The following is an 18,723-nucleotide window of genomic DNA, read 5'->3' as shown; positions in this document are numbered from 1 at the left end:
AAGTCTCCTTTCTCTTTATGCCTCACAATGATTCAGTAATCCTCAGACAATAGCAATTCATTTAATTTGATGGCAAGGTCTCGAAGCATGAAGGTGGTGAAGATGGAGTCTGATAAAATAATGAAGCAATAAAACAGACAACAGAGGAATAGAAACTGCGGCAATCTAAACCCAATTGAGAAATCGAGATGCGCGCACAGTTCTTCGCAAAGCGCTTGAGATATTGAGCTGTACTTACATTATCATTGTTTCCTTTGTTATCCTCATATTTGCTCTCTATGTGGATGGAAAACTTGGGCAGGAAGGAGCACTGGAGGGAGCAAAAAAAAAAAGTCTCAGATGGTAAGACATTGTTTTGCACCATGATGTCTTTTATCAGCAAATAAGTAATTAATCTTTTTTGGACATAATCACATAAAACACAATGACCTGGGACTTTAGATATCTGTGTCTGAGACTTTCCTCTATTAAAGATTACCAAACCTTCATTGGATAACATTTAAATTTGAATTGGTTGTTTGGGGGTGACGCCAGGCAAATTATCCTCTATCATAACAAATGTAAAAATATTTGTTGAACTCCAGGGCAAATTTAACTCTGATGATGTGCTTTGGCAATATCAGACTAAGATATAATGTTTCAGCAGTAACCACTACAGAAATAGGTTTAAAGTTTTCATAATATAACCTAACAGTCATTTACATTGAATATATCCAGTTGTGTGTTTAATATGATACAGTAATTGTGTAATTTAAGAAATTATTTAATAAAATATTATTTAAAAACTTTCTGATCTGCCATTCTGTAATAAGCATCAATGTGAGAAGAAGAAGAAATTGTAAATATAGATAATGGAACAAAAAAGTGAATTCAAAAAAAGTATCACATATAGCATGTTTTAAAGGACATGTTTTGGTGCACTCTCTTTCAACTTACATGTCAGATGTTAGATCAAAGTGCCTTGGATCATAATGTGTGTGTGTGTACACTGTGCAGAAAGTGAAAATACTCACTGTGTACTCTGACCAGAGGACATCAGTGTAATGGATAGGAATAAGAGGTGAGAAGAAAGAAAGAGATGGGAACAAAGAAATGAAACCGCATGTACCATTAGGCCTAAGAAATAACATTTTAGTCTCAGTAAAAGCATGCATGGTATGAAGAGCTCTTATGTAGCTAACACCTCTGTTGTTATAGTTTCTAGCATAGTTTACCTTATTTTGTAAGTGCAACACAAACTGCCATGTACAGTTTCTGCAAGAAATTATATTTTATACTGAAAAGTTAATTTCAGCTTCTCCCCTTCTTGCCAATGCCAATCAAAACTGAACTCCAGTAGGCGTCCAACAAGGTTCATTACTCGGGCCAATATAACTCTTTTCAAACATCAATTTCTATGTATTTGTCGGCACAAATACATAGAAATGTGCAGATTATGCCATTATCAGGCTCAACAGTACAAAAACCTATTGAACATCTTCACAAAAAATCTTTGTCGTCTCAAGAACTGCCATATCATTATCAGGGTTTGCTGCCCAAAGGCAAAATATTACATTTAAACATCATAAAAATGTTAAAATTTGCTGCTTGATGTTAAAATATTGCATGATCTCACTCCACCATGAATAATCCAATGTACTAGATTAAGAAGAAAAGGTGATTCTGTCACTGACCACCATCAGAGACTGAAGGTTTGTCTGTATTCAAGAAAAACTTCAAAACATTGTTAAACATTGTTGTTTACATATAATTAGTAGTTACATAATTATGACAATGTGTTTTGAACTTCCTAACTTCCAGTGCTTGTAATATTGACAGGCACAATGTACTTAATAATGGACAGTTTATAGTAGTAGTATCATAAATGCACATATGAGTTACTTAATGTTTGTTATGTTTTCATGTGAACTTTCATGAATAACATTAAACTAGCGAAAAGAGGTAATGAATGCAAATTAGCTAAAGACTATAATTTGATCCATCATGTAAATTTTCATGCATGTGTACTGTCTATGTTATATTAAAATATAGAAAAGAGCCATACAAAACTCAGGTTCTGATGTTTAATGCATTGGAAAAATGGTATTTAAATGGCAAACAGTTTCTGTGTCATTTTAAACTGACTGTGATTTCTGATTATGTAACTCTGACACAATAAGGGTTGGAAAAATGTCCATAGATGAAAGAGGAGAGATTTTCAGGAAAATGATTACCTGTGATGGTGTATGGGTAGTAGTTCCAGGCCTTCTCTGTGACATAGAAAATTTTAGGAACCACCGCCCTGGCCCAGCTGGGCAGCTTGCTAAAACACATAGAAAGAAGAGAGTTTAGGTTGGCAAGCTGAGAAAATAAATTCGTGAGACAAGCAACTTAATTGTAGCAGATTGAAATTAGTCTTCACTTCAAGTTTCTCAACTCTTTTCTTTTGGTCTATCAACCATAACTAGCAATAAGAAACATCCTGCTGCGTGGAGCCATAATGGAGACCATACAATGAGGGCATGATGGCCCCTGGGAAAGCTGATCACAGGGATTACACCAAACCTTGCTGGGGACTTTCACTGCACTTGCACTGAGATAGATATAGAAAGAGGCATGGAGGGTTAATAAGAAGAAAAATACAGAGGAGCAGCCATTTCTCTTCAAAAATGGATTCTATAAACGAAAAAGGGAAGAAGTGACAGGCCACAGATTTGGGAAACAGGACAAATTGTTGACGAATATAAAGGAAATGACAGAAATTTAAAACTTTGATATGTTTAGCATTACAACAGTCATCACAGTTTAACAAAGACATGAAGGAACGTAAAAGAGCAGAAAGTTATAATCGAGTCTGATCAGAAGCAGTTAAACTCAGATTACATTTGTCCTGAACATCAATATCCAGCTTCGGATGCATCCATTTGATTAACAAGACCAGGTTTCACTTGTTATAATATTAAAGCTGATTACTATAGCACTTACATACATCACTGGTACCTTCCTGTAACAGTCTCTTATGAAAGTATTCATATCCCTTAAATATTTTCAGACTTTCTTATTGCATTTTAGACAAACCGAAAGTAGTGCTTAATTGTGAAGTGCAAGAAAATCAATACATTGTTATCTTTTCTGCACATAGAAAACTGAAAAGTGTACGACACACTTGGCTTCTCTGTATATTGCCTATCCTCCTTTGCAAAATGAGCTGAGCTCAGTCACACTGGATGGAGAGCATCTGTGTACATCAGTTTTTACATCTCATAAAACATTCTTTGGCTTTAGTTTTGGATTTTGAGGTTATCTAGAACATGAACATGTTCTGCTACAGACAACATTTTGCATGTAGGTCAAAAAGTAGCCAAAGGTTTGGTCTCATTTGACCAGAGCCTCTCCTATTCACACCCAAACTTCTTGTGGTAAACTTTAAATGGGGACTTGTGAATAAGAGCAGATTTGTGAAATATATAACCAGCAGTTACAAAATACTACTAATAATACAATTTCAAAATAAACACATTACAGTGTTTGGTTTTCTAAATGTGACAGAATTTGGGAACTCTCAAGGGAAAAAAAAGGCTTTACAAGAAACCGTGTGTGCTAAGCTAACCAGGGTTTTATGAGACCATTGAAACCACAGGGACGTAAGACTGGTGGTCTCCTCCGGCTCCTCTTCTCTGTCATACAGCCAGGGTGTACTATACAAACATAGCAGGGCGGTCACATGTCCCGTGTCCTCACACTGCTTTATTTACAAGTGCCACACACGTACATTCACATGCACAGACTGCAGCTATAACACAGTAACAGGTGGTTTGTGGGCGGAGAGAGGCCTTCTTGGTGTCCGACGGCGATTGCTCAAATTATCCATCACTTACGCTGACCTCATCTCCCTCTGTGCCCCCACACAGAGACAAGCAGACTTACTGCATACTCACACCAACATGTAGTCTTCTTCTCTTCTAGGACTGTGAATGACAGTTCATTTGTCCCTGAGGCGCACTCACTTGTCATTTATAACCACTTCACCTGTCTCGTGGCATTGCTCCTCTCTTTCTGCCAGTGTCCTTTGGGAGTGACTGGAATCAGGTGTTTGTTTAACAGACTGTCCTCACCTTGGATTTTTTTTTATCAGCACTAAAACAAATGGACAAAATTTTGCAAAAGTGCAAAACCATAAGTCCAAAATAAAGCTAAAAGCAAATTCCTTACATTAAGGCAAGTGTAAGCCATCAAAAGCCTTACGTTATGTCATTTCTCATTATTTATAACTCAATAAAAATAAATGACAATTAACCTTTAAACCCCCTTTTCACTGGTGTCATAAAACATTTTCTCTCTTATGAATTCCCAAAGAAATTAAAATTATGTATAGTTGGTGTGCCGTGGTGGCATAGTGGTTAGCGCGACCCATGTTTGGAGGCCTTGAGTCCTCGACGCGGCTGTCGCGGGTTCGACTCCCAGACTCGACGATATTTGCTGCATGTCTTCCCCCCTCTCTTTCCTCCTTTCCTGTCAGCCTACTGTCATATAAGGGACACTAGAGCCCACAAAAGACCCCCTGGAGGGGTAAAAAAATAAAATAAAAAATTATATATAGTGTGCAAAGAAGCAAAAGCAAACAGAGTGAAGGGAACATGAATCATTCAAACTCCTGTTGCACCAGTAGAGCTAGAAAGAGGAATACAAAATGCCTAGAACTACAGTTAAATGTCACCATAGACTGTGAGCCACTTGCACAATTTAGCTCTAAAATACACTATAATTTGGTGTGAAGATGACACTTACAGATAACACCATCACTGTCTGCGGATACACTAAAATATTGGTTGTAAAGAGGAATCCAGGTCTGGAGGGCTGAAAGATGAGGGATGATTATGACGCCCCAAAGCAAACTATCAAAATCACATTGAAGTTTCTTTAGAGAAAATAAAACACAACATGTACTGATGTAGATTTAATGAGAGTTCTTGAATCCTTGTGTTGTTTTAAAGCAACACAACATATTGATCTGGAAAAAATAAATATGTCCTGTTAATTACAAAACATCTCCTGTGGTACACAGTGACTTGCAAAAGTGCTCATTACATATAACATTTGTTTTTTTTTTCTTTGCAAAATAGTTGAATCTCAGTCAGATTAGAGCCTAACATTTAGCACAACCATTTTCAAGTACGTCTGATTCTCATTTAGTTAAGTCTGGAATTTGACTGGCCAACAAATAAAGAGGCTCTGATCTAACCTGGATGTGTGCATCAGGTCATTTTCCTGCTGGAAGGTAATTCTCCACCTCATTCTTAAGCCTTTTGCAACCTCTAACCAGCTTAACAGCTTCTAGCTGAAGAAAATAATCCCCTCAGCATGATTCTGTCAAAACCATGCCTTAGTGGAGATGAACAGTTATCTAAGAAATGGTTATAGGTTGGGATTTTGTTTAATAAGCTTATTGATCTTTAAACATCCCCATTTCTTTCTCCATGACCTATTTGCTTTGTTCCTTGGTCTTAGTGAGGTTGTGTTTGGTTAGGTTCAGTTATGTTGTCTAACAAATCTCTGAGACATTCACAGGATAGCTGGAATCACACTGAAATTATGACAAGTTTATAATTTGAAGCTTGTTGTAAATTAACTAAATGTGTAAAGGGTATAAAAACATTTCTTTCTATATGTGAAAGATTATGCTATTAAAATCACCATATCCACTACAAATAAAATGCATAAAAATACAATTTAATACCTTCGATGCAACAGCTTTGTCTTCAGGCCCCTCAGAATATTTATTATAAATACGTTCGATGCCCATTTAGCGGTTAAAAATGCACTCTGAGAGAGAGCGGAAACAACTCAGTGGCTAAAATTACTTTGACCTCATTGTGCAATTTACAGTATGTTGATTGTCAACGTCCTCAGCAGGATTAAAGTGCCACCCATGTCCTACCTCGGTTCAGTGCTCAACATCTAAATCATCCCCGCAACAAAGCAGCACAGCTGGGCCTGAGTTGCTACTTCATGATGGAAATCAGTCGTTTCAAATTACATTACCATGACTGATAGATTTAAGGTTTAGTGTTGGGATTTAGTACCTTCTCTGAATGGGCAGGTTGCACAATGTAACGGGTCAAAAGCTGAACAAAATAGTGCCTGACTTATTAAAACTCAGAAAAGTACAGAACCTATTGTATTCGAAAACCGTCTTTGATAAACCCAAGCCCCTTCTATCTGTTTGAGTTCTCCCCCAGCTCATCCATTTACCTCTATATCTTTAACTTTATAGCTTGGAAAAATGAAATCAGAGAGTTTGCTTTCAGCGAGATTCTTCCCATCAGTTGTCTCGATAAAAGTCTAAGTGTTCATATTTCTTATATAAAAAAAAATCCTATATTTTCTCGCTCTGTTTATGAGAGAAAGGAAAAAAAATAATAAAAACGTCTTTGAAGCCAGTGATAAAATTTGATTTTCAAAGTCAATTCATAAATTAGAATGAAATTACACACAGCAGCCAATTCAGTTAGAGACAATCAGATCCTCAATTTCATGCTTATCCAATCTGTCAGAGGGTCAAACACTTCAGCGGAAAAATATGCAGAAGGATGATGAATATTTTTTATCAGATTACATTTTCGCTTCGTTCATTACTGAAACATGACTAGAATGCTTAGTCCAACATGTAAAGCCGACGTGTAGCACCAAATTTATACTATTTGGTGCTTGTATAAATTAGTTCTATCAATAAAAAATAAAATAATTTAAACTCTGCAATTTTATTTATGAACAGATTTGTTGAACAGGTCAGTTGACATAGTTTATTGGATAATCACATATTAAACAGAATGATTTCTCAAAAATGAGTTTGACAGAAATGATGAAATAGAAACCCACATTCTTTAATTTATCATTGGCAGCTTCAAAACTCTGCATTAGTATTGGAATATGTCATTTTATTAGAGTAAATTGAAATATTTCTCAGATATATATCCCCAGCTAGCTGTTAGGTATTTCTTATTTCTGCTGAGGATAATATCTCTTTTTTTGTTGCTGCCATATAAAGTCCTGCATGTAATTTGTTCTACAAAATAGTTTACTGTAAGTAATTTATTCCACCAAACTCAAACATGATTCCAGTGTGCATAAATAAAGGAAGAGGAAAGTGTAAAGGAAAGCCAAATGGAAAAAAAGAAAAACTAAAATATTTGTAGAGTGTGTGCATCTGAAAGTTAATAATCGATCCATTTACAATAACACAAGTATATCCCTAAATGCACTATTACAAAAAAAACAACTAAAAAGAAAAACCATAAAGGTCTTAGGTCTTTCATAGTTGCATTTTGACATGACCACAGGAATAATACTCACTTATTGAGGTAGATCCGTTTTTCTGTAAACTGGCCTGATCCATGCTCTGGATCCTCGTAGGGCTCGTTCTGCACCACTTCCACACCTTCTCCACGTTCACTCTGTTCATGGCTGTGTTTGCTGATCATGTACAGCTGGCCGATACGGTACTGAACGACAAGAGAGAGCAGACAAGCTTGCTGTTAAATTGTTGAATTTAATAAAGATAATTAGACATTTATGTTGGTCAATCTGAACAGCCAGTGCTTGTATTGGAACAAAAGTAGGCCATGCATCTGGATAATAAAGCGAGAATGAAGCAGGCCACTAAAAATGATTAAAGTGAAAACAACATTTTTACTGCTGGTGTTCTTTACTGCAGCAGAAGGATTATCAGGATTAAGTAACAAAGGTAGTCCTGTTTGAGGCTGTCTGCACCATAGTAACAATCCCGATCAAACAGGACAACAACAAAAACAGAAGCAACAGGTTCGGTGACCCTCTCCCACGGCCTCCCCGTGATAAATCAGTCAACACCCACAATCCTTCACTCAGCTCTGACTGACACACTTGGCTCTGTCACAATGTCACTTTGAGCTGCTTTGACAGGCGGGACTTGGGTGTCACATGGCAACTATTTTCCATACATACGGAGAACGACAGACAGTGGAGAAGGGATGCTCCATGACAGAGATTTCCAACTGCTTGTAGACCTATTTCCGTGCCTAGGAAACAGATACAGCCCAGTGATTTATGTTGCTGTGCTGAAATGCTAAGGGGTCATGTAGGACTCAGCTGACACACACACTCAACCGTGTAGGCCCCAACCAAGCATAGCTGTGTTAAGCTAGTGGGAAAAAAAAGACAAGGACTCTGTCCCAGGAATGGACAGCACAGAAATATGACAGTGTAGTGGAATAGAGCAGAGCTACTTTAAAACGGGCAACACGCTTGAAGTGTAACTTGTTGTGCAATGCTAGTTTTTTCTGTCTGTTGACCATGAGAGGAAATTAATGAGGTGTGATAAAAAAAAGTCCCAGCAGGGATGTTGATGGTGGTGTTTCCGACTGCACAGCTGTTGGAATCTGGCAGAAATATGACTGTCACAACACTGTCACCAGTCAGGTGTAATAGAGGAGGGAACTCATTACTGGTTGATCAATCAGGAATTTATTTAACCAAAAAATAACGAATGTTTATATGGTACTCCACAAATATAAACACGTAAATATCTTTTATACACATGTGAAGCAAAATAGTGAAGGGATATGTTCTCTTCCAAATAAATATCATAAAGCACCGTAACAAAACCAAGCACTACTCTAAGTAAAGAGGAAGACTCTCACTAAAACTGGATTAATTTCTATGATTTCTATGCTCCTAAAAACACCTACCATAGCTCTGGGTTCTTGAGATACACAGGTTTACCGCTGTTTACTAATAATTCATCATGACAGCCTAAATGACAACATTGTTTTTAAAATATTTCTTGCAGGAATGGAGCCCTCGGTAAGCCATCTTCTACTAACTCTCAACAAATTAAAATGAGGTCTCCAGCAGAAAGCAAGTATAGCTGAATCTTCTAGTAATTAGCAGCAAGCAAGTGTAACCATGGTATTTTTTTTTCATTTTCTTAGATTCACTTTTATTTATTTTATTAATTTAAAGATTTATTTTTAAAAAGTCCTCCTTTCCTTAATTTCTTTTAAGCACAAAACTAAACCAAACAAGAACAAACGCCATTCAGTGTGTCAGTTCTCGCGTGATTTTAGTGTCACGTGACCGGGCTGCTCACCGGGCTAGGTGGGCGACGCTGTCCGTAGTTGCCGCAGGTAGGCTTCAAGGCCTTTTTAAGCCTTGATCAATTGCTCATATTTCTGTCTCTCACTGATACGCCTCTTAACGTTTATATGTATGATTGTGAGAACAAAATCTTCTACTGATCAGTGATCACGCGTTTTGACAAGTGGGAACTAGTGAGTGTTTGTTTGGGAGCTAGCACGCTAGCGCTAGCCTCCATGTTATTGTTTGGGCTCTGTTTGTCAGTGCAAACTAATTTTATCGAGGCATTCAAACTGAAAAGTATTTTAAATGGTGAAATACTATTTCAATTGTGTGCTAGCATGAAATATTAAGAAATGTAATGTTAATGAATAGTGGAGTACTCCCATGAGTTTGATTATCTTTATAATATAAATTTACTATAGTGATAAAAAAAAGAAAAGACAACTACATGTGTAGACTATATTTATAGAATGATTTTTGATATTGATAAAACCCAAGGTTATTGATTATCAGGTCTGTTTTACACAAGCCAGGTTCCCTGTTCCAGATCATGGATTCTGTTCTGATTCTGTTTGTTGCCAAGTGGACCAGACTGGCGAGCTAACCATACATTGAAACAAGAGAAACGTCACATCCCTTCAACTCCTTCCAGTCTGGTAGGAGGTATTCAAGCCCACAACCACACTTTCATTCTCACTCTGGACTGGACTGAATTATATATTGATACTTTTCCATCATCCCTCTCACCTCCATCAAGGAGCTGAGCTGTTAAATGTTACCTTGGATAAAGGAAAAAATTTTGGGGGGGATTTCATGGGCTTTTTGAAGTACCTGTCTGTATACATTGTTGTAAATATTATTTAATACACTTCACTAATTTTGCACTACTTGGTTGTTTGTGAGTTTTTACAAATGACCGCTCCCTCCAGCTGCCAAACCATGAATTTTGAGATCTGATCTCTTTATTAACGCACTCATAATTAGTCATTTTAATATCCATATATGTTACACAAGGGAAACTTTTTTTCACTACACATGTACACTACACATGTATACAAGTGCCCTGAACAAGCAAACTTGTTCAGGGCACAGCTGACAAAGAAGACACATTTTGTCTTCTAGTTCTTTTTTAGTGCCATCCTGGGCAAGTGCCCATATAGCCCATATCAGAAACCACCACTGAATAGATTAAATACCAAAGGCATGAAAAAAAGAAACATTATTTTATCAAGACTGAGTCAAGCGATTGTTATGCATCAAAGATTTTGTGGAGCTCAGCACATACGGTCTTGCCATTTGCCTTTTGCGTCTGATTGATGTTAAAGAGGACAGCTCTGATCCTGATAAGTTTTGGGTCAGGAGGGTAACAAAAACATCAGTCTCAAGCATGCAGGACATATCCCCTGCTGCTTTATGACACAGTACAGGTATCCCTGTTTGAGGCCAGATGACCAACCTTATGATCAAACTACTCGAAGGGTGTTGAGCACATTATAAAATCTGCCACTATGTGCAAAAACATCATTTAGATGCTTCACAGCAAGAAGATTTCCTCTTTAAATCTGAGCTTCGCAAGTACAAGCAAATCTGTGGATTCAAAGCAAACTACAGCAAGGCCAGTGCATTCTTTTGTCCGCACTCTTTAATCCACTATGATAGCGAGGAACAGACAAGTGAAAAAAATGGGAGATACACTTCTTAAGTGACATCAGCTTGCATAGAGAGTGCACATGAATCTCCACACTGGATGGAAATCACTGAGGCAAAGTGGCCACTCAGGAGGACCACTAAGCAGTGCCCTGATCAATCTGATGGCAAACTGGAGAGAATTAACATGAAGCACCATCCTCTTTCTGTCGCCCTTCATTAATTCAGGTTTTTGGACATTTTGTATAAACAGGCCAGCTATTGTGCCAGTCTCCCTACCTGCCATTGTACTTTGGCTCTGTCTGTTGTTTACCTAAAAGCTGCAGCTGATGAATGAGAAACACTTTTCATTGTTGTCTTTGGAAATCTCCATCAAATGACAAAATAGGAGAAGCGGCCTTGACTCAAGACTCAAGACCATGAATAATCGGTTATTATTTCTCTTTCTCTCTGTCAGACAACAGAGTTGTTGGGTAGGATCAAGGGCTGACGAGATGAAAACATATTTTTGTTCTATGTTCAGGTGTAATAGATCTTCTACAATCCCACATGTCACTAAATCTGTCTGCCTGTTTTTTTTTTTTTTACATTTCTTTTTCTCTTTTTCTTCTCTCATTCATGTTCAATTTGTGCTCTGAGCTCACCATGTTTGGTCTGTTACAGCAATTCAGTCACTCTCTTTCCTTCACAGCATGAATTCATTAAAACTGTGGTAGGGAATTGTGCCAATTCTCACAGACCTTACTAGTGAAAGTACATCAACTGAAGGACCATGTAAATGAATGAAACCAAAAGGAGAAATCAAATGCAGTCAAAATCATGATTGACTTTTGTCCTTCGTTTCCATGTTGCCTTGTGTCTTCTAACTGAAAGACAAACATGCTGATATTTTAACCTGTTTGATTTTGTATAACGAATCTTTTTATTTTTCACACCACATTGAAAGAACATGAGTTCAAGTAAAGTTAATTTCAAAGGAAAGCTACGGAAAAAGACGTAGCGATATTAAGTAAAGCATTCAACAAACGGGAATCAGGCATCTCTGGAAGCAAAGCAAAGCAAAAAGACACCAGATTACATTCAGGAATCTTGCTTCTAAAATAAAATTCTTGCAAGTTGGTGAATGTGTTTTTTATGATGCGACACCAAGTGCATGTTTCAGAGAAAAATATCAAACAGATCATGTAAAAACCCAAACTCTGCGTGTCTCTCTGCCTTTCTGTCTCCTTTTCTAACACAGCAGCTGGTGGTGGGAAACTGGTAAATGTGCTTCAGCCAAGAGATTTGTTACTGTGAGAAGATAACCAGAATCCTAAGGAGCACACACACTTACAGCAATGAACGCGAGACAATAGTGGGCCCAGTGATAAGATGTAATTAAAATTCATGCATGGACAGAATAATTACAGTCCTGAGAGCTCAGCATTGTGTGGATAAATGAGCGTGCTCATGTTGAGATACGTTTATATAGCCATTGAACTTCATTACAATTCATCTTACATTCGCCAAAGAGTAAAATCTACAGAGGGAATTAAACATATCATAGGCAACTTACAGGACTCACGAAAATAAATTAGCATTTTTTGAGGAGTATTGTATTGGCACCACTGATAAAAATTAAAAAAACCCAAAACATTTTAATACAGTAACACGGCACTGCTAAAGAAATTAATGTAATATGTTGGGAAATTATTTTCAACACAATCCCAGGTGACACAATTATTGGTCCCCGTAGTACCAACAGTATAATCAGGGCCGTAGAGATCACACTTCTTTATGTTGCATAGTCAGAAAAGTCAGCAGAAAAATGTCGTTGACATGACCTTACAGCCAGTTCTTAATTTGTTAATGATTAAAGTTCATCCAAATTGTTTGCTGAAGATCTTGCTTTGAACTTTGACCTAAACTTCCTTCTCCTCCCTCCCCTATTTGCTCCTGCTCTGCATCCATGATGCCTCCTTCTAAACTCATCTGGGATATAGGTTTTAGACGAGGTATTATTTGAGATTTTGAGATGTTAAGGTTATTATTATGGTTTGACATCATAACAAATGTCTAAGTGGGCAACAATCCTTCCAAATCCAGAAATTACTCATTCAAAAAAGCTGTTTCAGCTGGAGACAAAAACATTAAGTTTTTAAAAAAATAAATCTGAATGAAAGTAACAAACGTACTCCAAGAAATTATCTTAAGTGGTGCAGTTATAGAATTTCTATGAAATTCTATAACAGATATATTTTGAAAAAGAAAATCGAACAAAAGGAATTTATATTGCTTTAGATAAACCTTGGGGCCAACAGCAAAGCAGAGAAGTTCATATAGTTTTAAAATAGTATTCATGTTTTAATTGATTCAGAATGGAATACATCCTGACCTCAAGATTCACCTCAATTTAAAACCGGACACCAGAGATATAATGTGTGATGGGAAGCCTGCAGAGCTCATTAAGACAGATTTAGCTCTCTGGCAGATGCTGGTACTTCTCAAGCATCTGTCATACAAAGAGTGTGCACAGACTCAGCTATTATCCTACAATAAACTCGAGTTAAACAGAAAGTCAACATGGAAAAAAATAAAAATAAATCACTAGGAAGTATAAGCACCAGCCGGTCACACTTTAGGAATTTCTTTTCAATGAGTGACAGGAACCTACACATTCAGAAACATTTAATTAACTCCTAAACTCAGGTAAGGCTCCCTCACTTTGCAGCGTCTAATCCCTTGAACCTCTAGTATTGGGTTTTCCCCCCACAACGAATAAAGTGCAAGAGTACACACACATTTTACTCTTTGCTGGATCAGCAGAAACGTGGGAATGCTGTTGAGGGAAAACGCCCCACACAGACTGTATTTTACTCCATGCTTGCTGAACCAGCATAAAGTCAAGGTGAGCGTTAATTCCCTGTGAAGCTTTGATAAATTCACTCGCTGTAGAAGGTGACCAAGGGATCGTGACAGGATGCAGAGGATGACAGCTGGTCCAAGGCAGCAATATGGTGCAGTAGCTTAACACAAATGGATTATGTGCGATACAGGTCGACCGGCTGACTTGCAATGTTCGCAGCGTCACTCAAGAACACTTGTTAACATTGTTTTAAGAAAACTATTTAGGTTTATGTGAGTTGGAGGTTTATGCTGGCTGCATGTTTCTTCATACCCCTGCAAACGTATTTTATTTTATTGACCAACACAAAGTAAGAAGCAAGCATCATCCAGTGGAAAATGCTTTGCTTCTGAAAGGAGACGACTGTGAGTCAGTGATGGAGACATAGCTAAGCTAAATGTATAGGGCAGTAACTGAGTACTACCTGTTAGGGATTTGGATTGAGGCAGAGGTTCCCCTTTCAACAAGACAAAGTTTCTAAAAATGCATGAAAAGCTGCAATGAAATGGTTTTGATCCAAGCATTCAGAGATGTTGTTAAAGTACAGACATGAACCTGTGCCAAGACGAGAACATTTAATTTCCCAGTAACTCTTCATCCAATCTAATTGAGCTTGAACTATTTTGTAAAGAAGATACTTGTGTAATTTTCCTCCAACTTAAATGTTGTGCTCTATTTTGGGCTAGAATCTCACACCACATCCAAATGACATGTGTTGAGGCTACAATGTGACAAAATGTGAAAAAACATCAGTCTGAGTAGTGCAAAGCACTGGACATGAATGCTTTATTTACATTTCAAGACTGAGTCATGTGTGCTCTACACTCTTTTACTATTAAAATGTTGCTGCTACAAAAAGATTATTTTTTTTCTGTATTTTATTTGGTATTAACCTAACAGGGTAGAACATCATTGGAATTATAAATGATCAACTTTCAGAAATGAAAACAAAAGCAGAATAGACGACCTTTTTCCAACATCCTGCTGTGGTGTATCTAGTGCTGCAGGTGTGAGAAAGCCTCCTCCAGTCATGCCTTCCACTCTACTCATATTTTATTCCCCAGTCCTCCAATTCTGGATCTATGCAGCATCTGGGGTCACCGAATTAGAGCTTATATAAAGCTATGATCACTCACTACACATCCATCACTTCTGGGTGCATCATCTATATTTCCTGCCTGACGGCACGCTGAGGGGCCAAAGGGAGTGCTGTGTTTATGCATACGTAAAAAGGAGATAAGAAAATCAAGGGGAGACATAGACGGGAGAGATTTGGTTTTAGTTAAAGGGAGTACGAAAATGAGGAAAGTGTTTTTCAAAGGAAGATATTCAGGAAACTGGCAGACTGTTGGGACATTACATAACAGGAGTTGATTGAAGACAGCTGCCCTTTACTAATGCTTCTCTTCTCATTTATTTTCTCCTAGATTCATATCAGTGTCTCCTTCATCTTTTTCTCCAATGACATTCACTTCGAGAGTCTTTCCCTCTTCAATTTTTCAATTTACAACCATCTGTGTTGATCTCATATCAGATTAAGCAAATATTTTAAAGAATTATAATATAGATGATAGTGCTGCACACTCTGAATGTTAAAACTTAGCACAGAGGACCATATAATCAGCACAAAAATGTATTCAAACATTATTATTATTAGCTTACTGAGTTTTTGCATTATTGATGAATGTCTTTATGCCATGGCAGCTATATTTCTGCACATTTTTTGTATTCTTCTCCTGACTGATACTGTTGTATAATCAGATTATTTTGATTCTGTGAAAGTTCTCTTAAAGTATAGTCATCAAGCACTATTGGGGTGAAGGTAAAGCTGTTATTTGAAAGTAAATAAGATGTACAGTATTTCCCCTTACTTGACTTTTCTCATAATGATATCTCTTCACATTCGTCTTCCAGGAACAAGACAAACTGATTATCAAAAGCAGCGTTGCATAACACTACCGTGATGGAGAGAGAGAAAATCTCAGCATGTTGTTACACTGTTTTCACTCACTCGCAGCGGCTGGAAAACATGCCCACAACCAATAATTCTGGTCTATTTTTGTGCAAAACCACAAGAATGAATTTTACAAAGCTTGTACATTGATTGCATGTTTGTGCTCACTGTCTTTTCAGGGGGCACCAACAGACATGACAGCACAAGAAGATTGGTGAATTTGCAAATAACTTCCTTTTTTGAGAAGACAAAGAATACGCCTGGTATGGGAGAATGTACCAAAGCCAAGTTGAGCTTAGCTATGCAGGAGGGGAACCACAATCAAAATCCTATAAGCCTTAGGGTTAAGACATTCTTAACAAGAGGAACATTTTTCTCTTCTTGTCAAGAGGAAAATGTGTAAACATAAACCTGAATGAATGAACAGTGCTAAGCAAAGCTAAAATAAATAGTGTTTTTTTTTTCTTTTCTGGAAAGGTTAGCGCACACAAACAAAAAAATCATATTTCTAGACCATAATGTTCAGCAGCAGTGTCATTTTAGTTATTCAGCTGCATACAGGGTTGTATCTGACCACAGTGTTGTACAGTAAGAATCCTGATATGCCTGCAACATTTTACACAATGACTGCAACAACATTTGATACCCAACGGCAGCATTTCAAAAAAGATGAAGAAAAATGATTTACTTCTCATTTCAAACTCCATCAAATATTAAGCCAAATACATTAAAACAATGTACTAATAAATTAAATACAGTTCTGTCTCAAATATATATTAAATCATTGTTTTGGGTGGGAATCAGGTGATATTTTTGCCACGTACATTCAGCTGCTTCTCAAACCTCCCACTCTGTTACATAACCTGTTCACCCCAACGCTGTTTCAGTCTGGAGTATTTTGGAGTTCAATTTGCATCATCTCATATTTTATACATAAACAGAGCAAAGCGCACTTCTCTACACCCTCAGTCTGAGCTAAACAAAAATATGTTTTTGTTTTTTTAAACTGCCTGTCACACTATCGTTACATCTGTCTGTTTGTTTTTATGTTGTTTGAACAGAGGAATGAATTGAGGAGGTGCTGATGGATATCAGCGTTACTTAGCTTAACCTCTCAACCAAAATTGCCGATCCTTTACAAAATCACGTGTTTGGCTCAATGGGAAAACAGTAGGTACTTTTATCTTTGCTGGATAGAAAGCTCTTTTGAAAGAAACAATGGTCTGTAAAATATTTGCATGCAGTTGTTCTGTCTAGAATGTTACTGATTGTGATAAAATTCTCACATTTCTGGCAAACCCTGCTTTCTTTTTATTCTGTCTTTCCAAGTAACATTTTTTAGCGCTTAAACAAGAAGAGCATAAAAACAACTATACTTAGGGAAAATGACAAGCAATGTAGTTAGGAGTACTTGTGAGTCAGTTTTTAAATGTTTGCAGATTGAAACCTAATACCATCTGTCAATTGCAAAACTAGTTTAATGTCTGTTTTGGTTCGTTGTCCAGTTAGGATCTGAACTATGTCATCGGACTGTTCTTTCAAAGTAAGGACGCGTATTGTTGAGGCAATTCTTTTATATTCAGTATACCTTGCAATGAACAAGTTCTGGAGGTAGTGAGATATACCCTCAGCATGATGCTGCCATCACCAAGCATCATAGTTAGTACTGAGTTCTTAGGTGGGAAAGTCTAACCTGGACTCCCTGTCGATCCATGTTAATGTTAAGCTTACTTAACAAAGGCAGCGGTTTTACTGTAGCTTATAGTTTATGATGGTCTTGAGCTTTGGTGGCTCCCGACTTGTTTTTGAACATCCTGACCAATCTCCACTGACAATGATCCCAACACACATCAAAACTGAAATGGTCAAAGCAGACTAACATCAAGCTTGTATTATGCCCCAGAATCCCAGCCCTATTCAAAATGTCAGAATTAAGCCAAGAGCTTTTTAGGGTCAATTGTTTACTACTTATTTTTGTTTTCAAATGCAAATTTCTTTAACTAGAAGTAGCAGTGGTTTGGTAATTGAAATGAAATCAGACTTATGTTGTGCTTTACTAGGACATTGGGAGATGCTTTACAAGAAAATCAGTCATTCCCATTCATGTGCACAGTCATATGTCAATGGTGACAACTACCGGAGTGCAGCCACAGTTGCCCTTGGGGCAGTCTGACAGAATCGAGGCTGTCATGCACCAGTGCCATTGGAACTTCTGATCATCACCAAGAGGCAAGGTGGGTACAGTGTCTTGCACAAGGACACAACAACGGCGCTAGGGGTTCGTACCAGCAACCGACTGATTAGAGGACAAACTCCTGCCACCATTGCCCCCAACTATAACAATAATTGGGGCAGCTGGGGGATTCCTAAAGGCTTTAACCTGGAGAGGAAAATAGCATAATCAATATAGGGTGGATAGAAGAAACATGCAAAATATGGTTGCTGGTAATATTTGGTGAAAAGGCTTTTATACCTTATTTGGATTAATGGAGAAACTTATGATGCTGCTGTATCATGTGGTTACTTTTTTCACATTTGTTTTCATATTATTGACTTCAGCTCATTTTTCAAATGGGAACTCAGTAATAGGCAGCTCGCATGACTTAAGAAACTGGAACTTGGCTTGAAAACCTGGTTGATACTTATGCTGGCCAGGAGGAAGTATCAGTTTACCTGTGTTGGCAATAAGTTTATTGACAATCCTCAAGAGACGTTTAACACATGCCATGCCTTGCAAAAGTATTAGTATCTCTTGAACTTTTGCTGTATTAAAGCCAAACCTCAATGTATTTCATTGTATGGTAGAAACCTGAGTCCTTCCTGAGTGGTATGATGGTCGGACATTCCTATTATGTCTGTACTTCCATATAATTGTTTGAACAGATGAACGTGGATCTTCAACCATCAGTATATTGTTCCCAGGGATGAACCCGACTTGTGCAGTTGCAGGAAAGTTACAAAAAAATCTCTAAAAGATGTCCTCGTTACGTTTTCTGGCATTTGGCAAAGATAAATAATTTTGGGTATTTCTACGGTAATTAAAACAAGAAAAGTTTGGTCAGATTTAACTTCAGACAGAAAAAAATGTGTATGTCTTTTTATTCAGTGTATATTAATATCTGTTTTTCAGCTGCACTTTCCT

At 37.4% G+C, this 18,723-nt stretch overlaps 1 protein-coding gene across 1 annotated transcript in view; it reads right to left on the bottom strand.

The window, feature by feature from the left end:
* The window catches only part of LOC114159928 (cytoplasmic phosphatidylinositol transfer protein 1-like), a 53,664-nt gene that overhangs the window by 8,115 nt on the left and 26,826 nt on the right, over positions 1–18,723 (bottom strand). Inside the window, exons 2-5 of the mRNA XM_028042201.1 lie at positions 7,333–7,481; positions 2,214–2,302; positions 1,014–1,021; positions 239–310 (exon numbers count right to left, since the gene is read on the bottom strand). Coding sequence (XP_027898002.1) covers positions 239–310; positions 1,014–1,021; positions 2,214–2,302; positions 7,333–7,481 — 318 coding nt within the window. The remainder of the gene's footprint in view (positions 1–238; positions 311–1,013; positions 1,022–2,213; positions 2,303–7,332; positions 7,482–18,723) is intronic.

The sequence above is a fragment of the Xiphophorus couchianus genome, chromosome 16 (assembly GCF_001444195.1).
Source record: "Xiphophorus couchianus chromosome 16, X_couchianus-1.0, whole genome shotgun sequence".
NCBI lineage: Eukaryota > Metazoa > Chordata > Actinopteri > Cyprinodontiformes > Poeciliidae > Xiphophorus > Xiphophorus couchianus.
The sequence above is the reverse complement of the archived record's forward strand: the minus strand, read 5'-3'. Positions and strand labels throughout refer to the sequence as shown.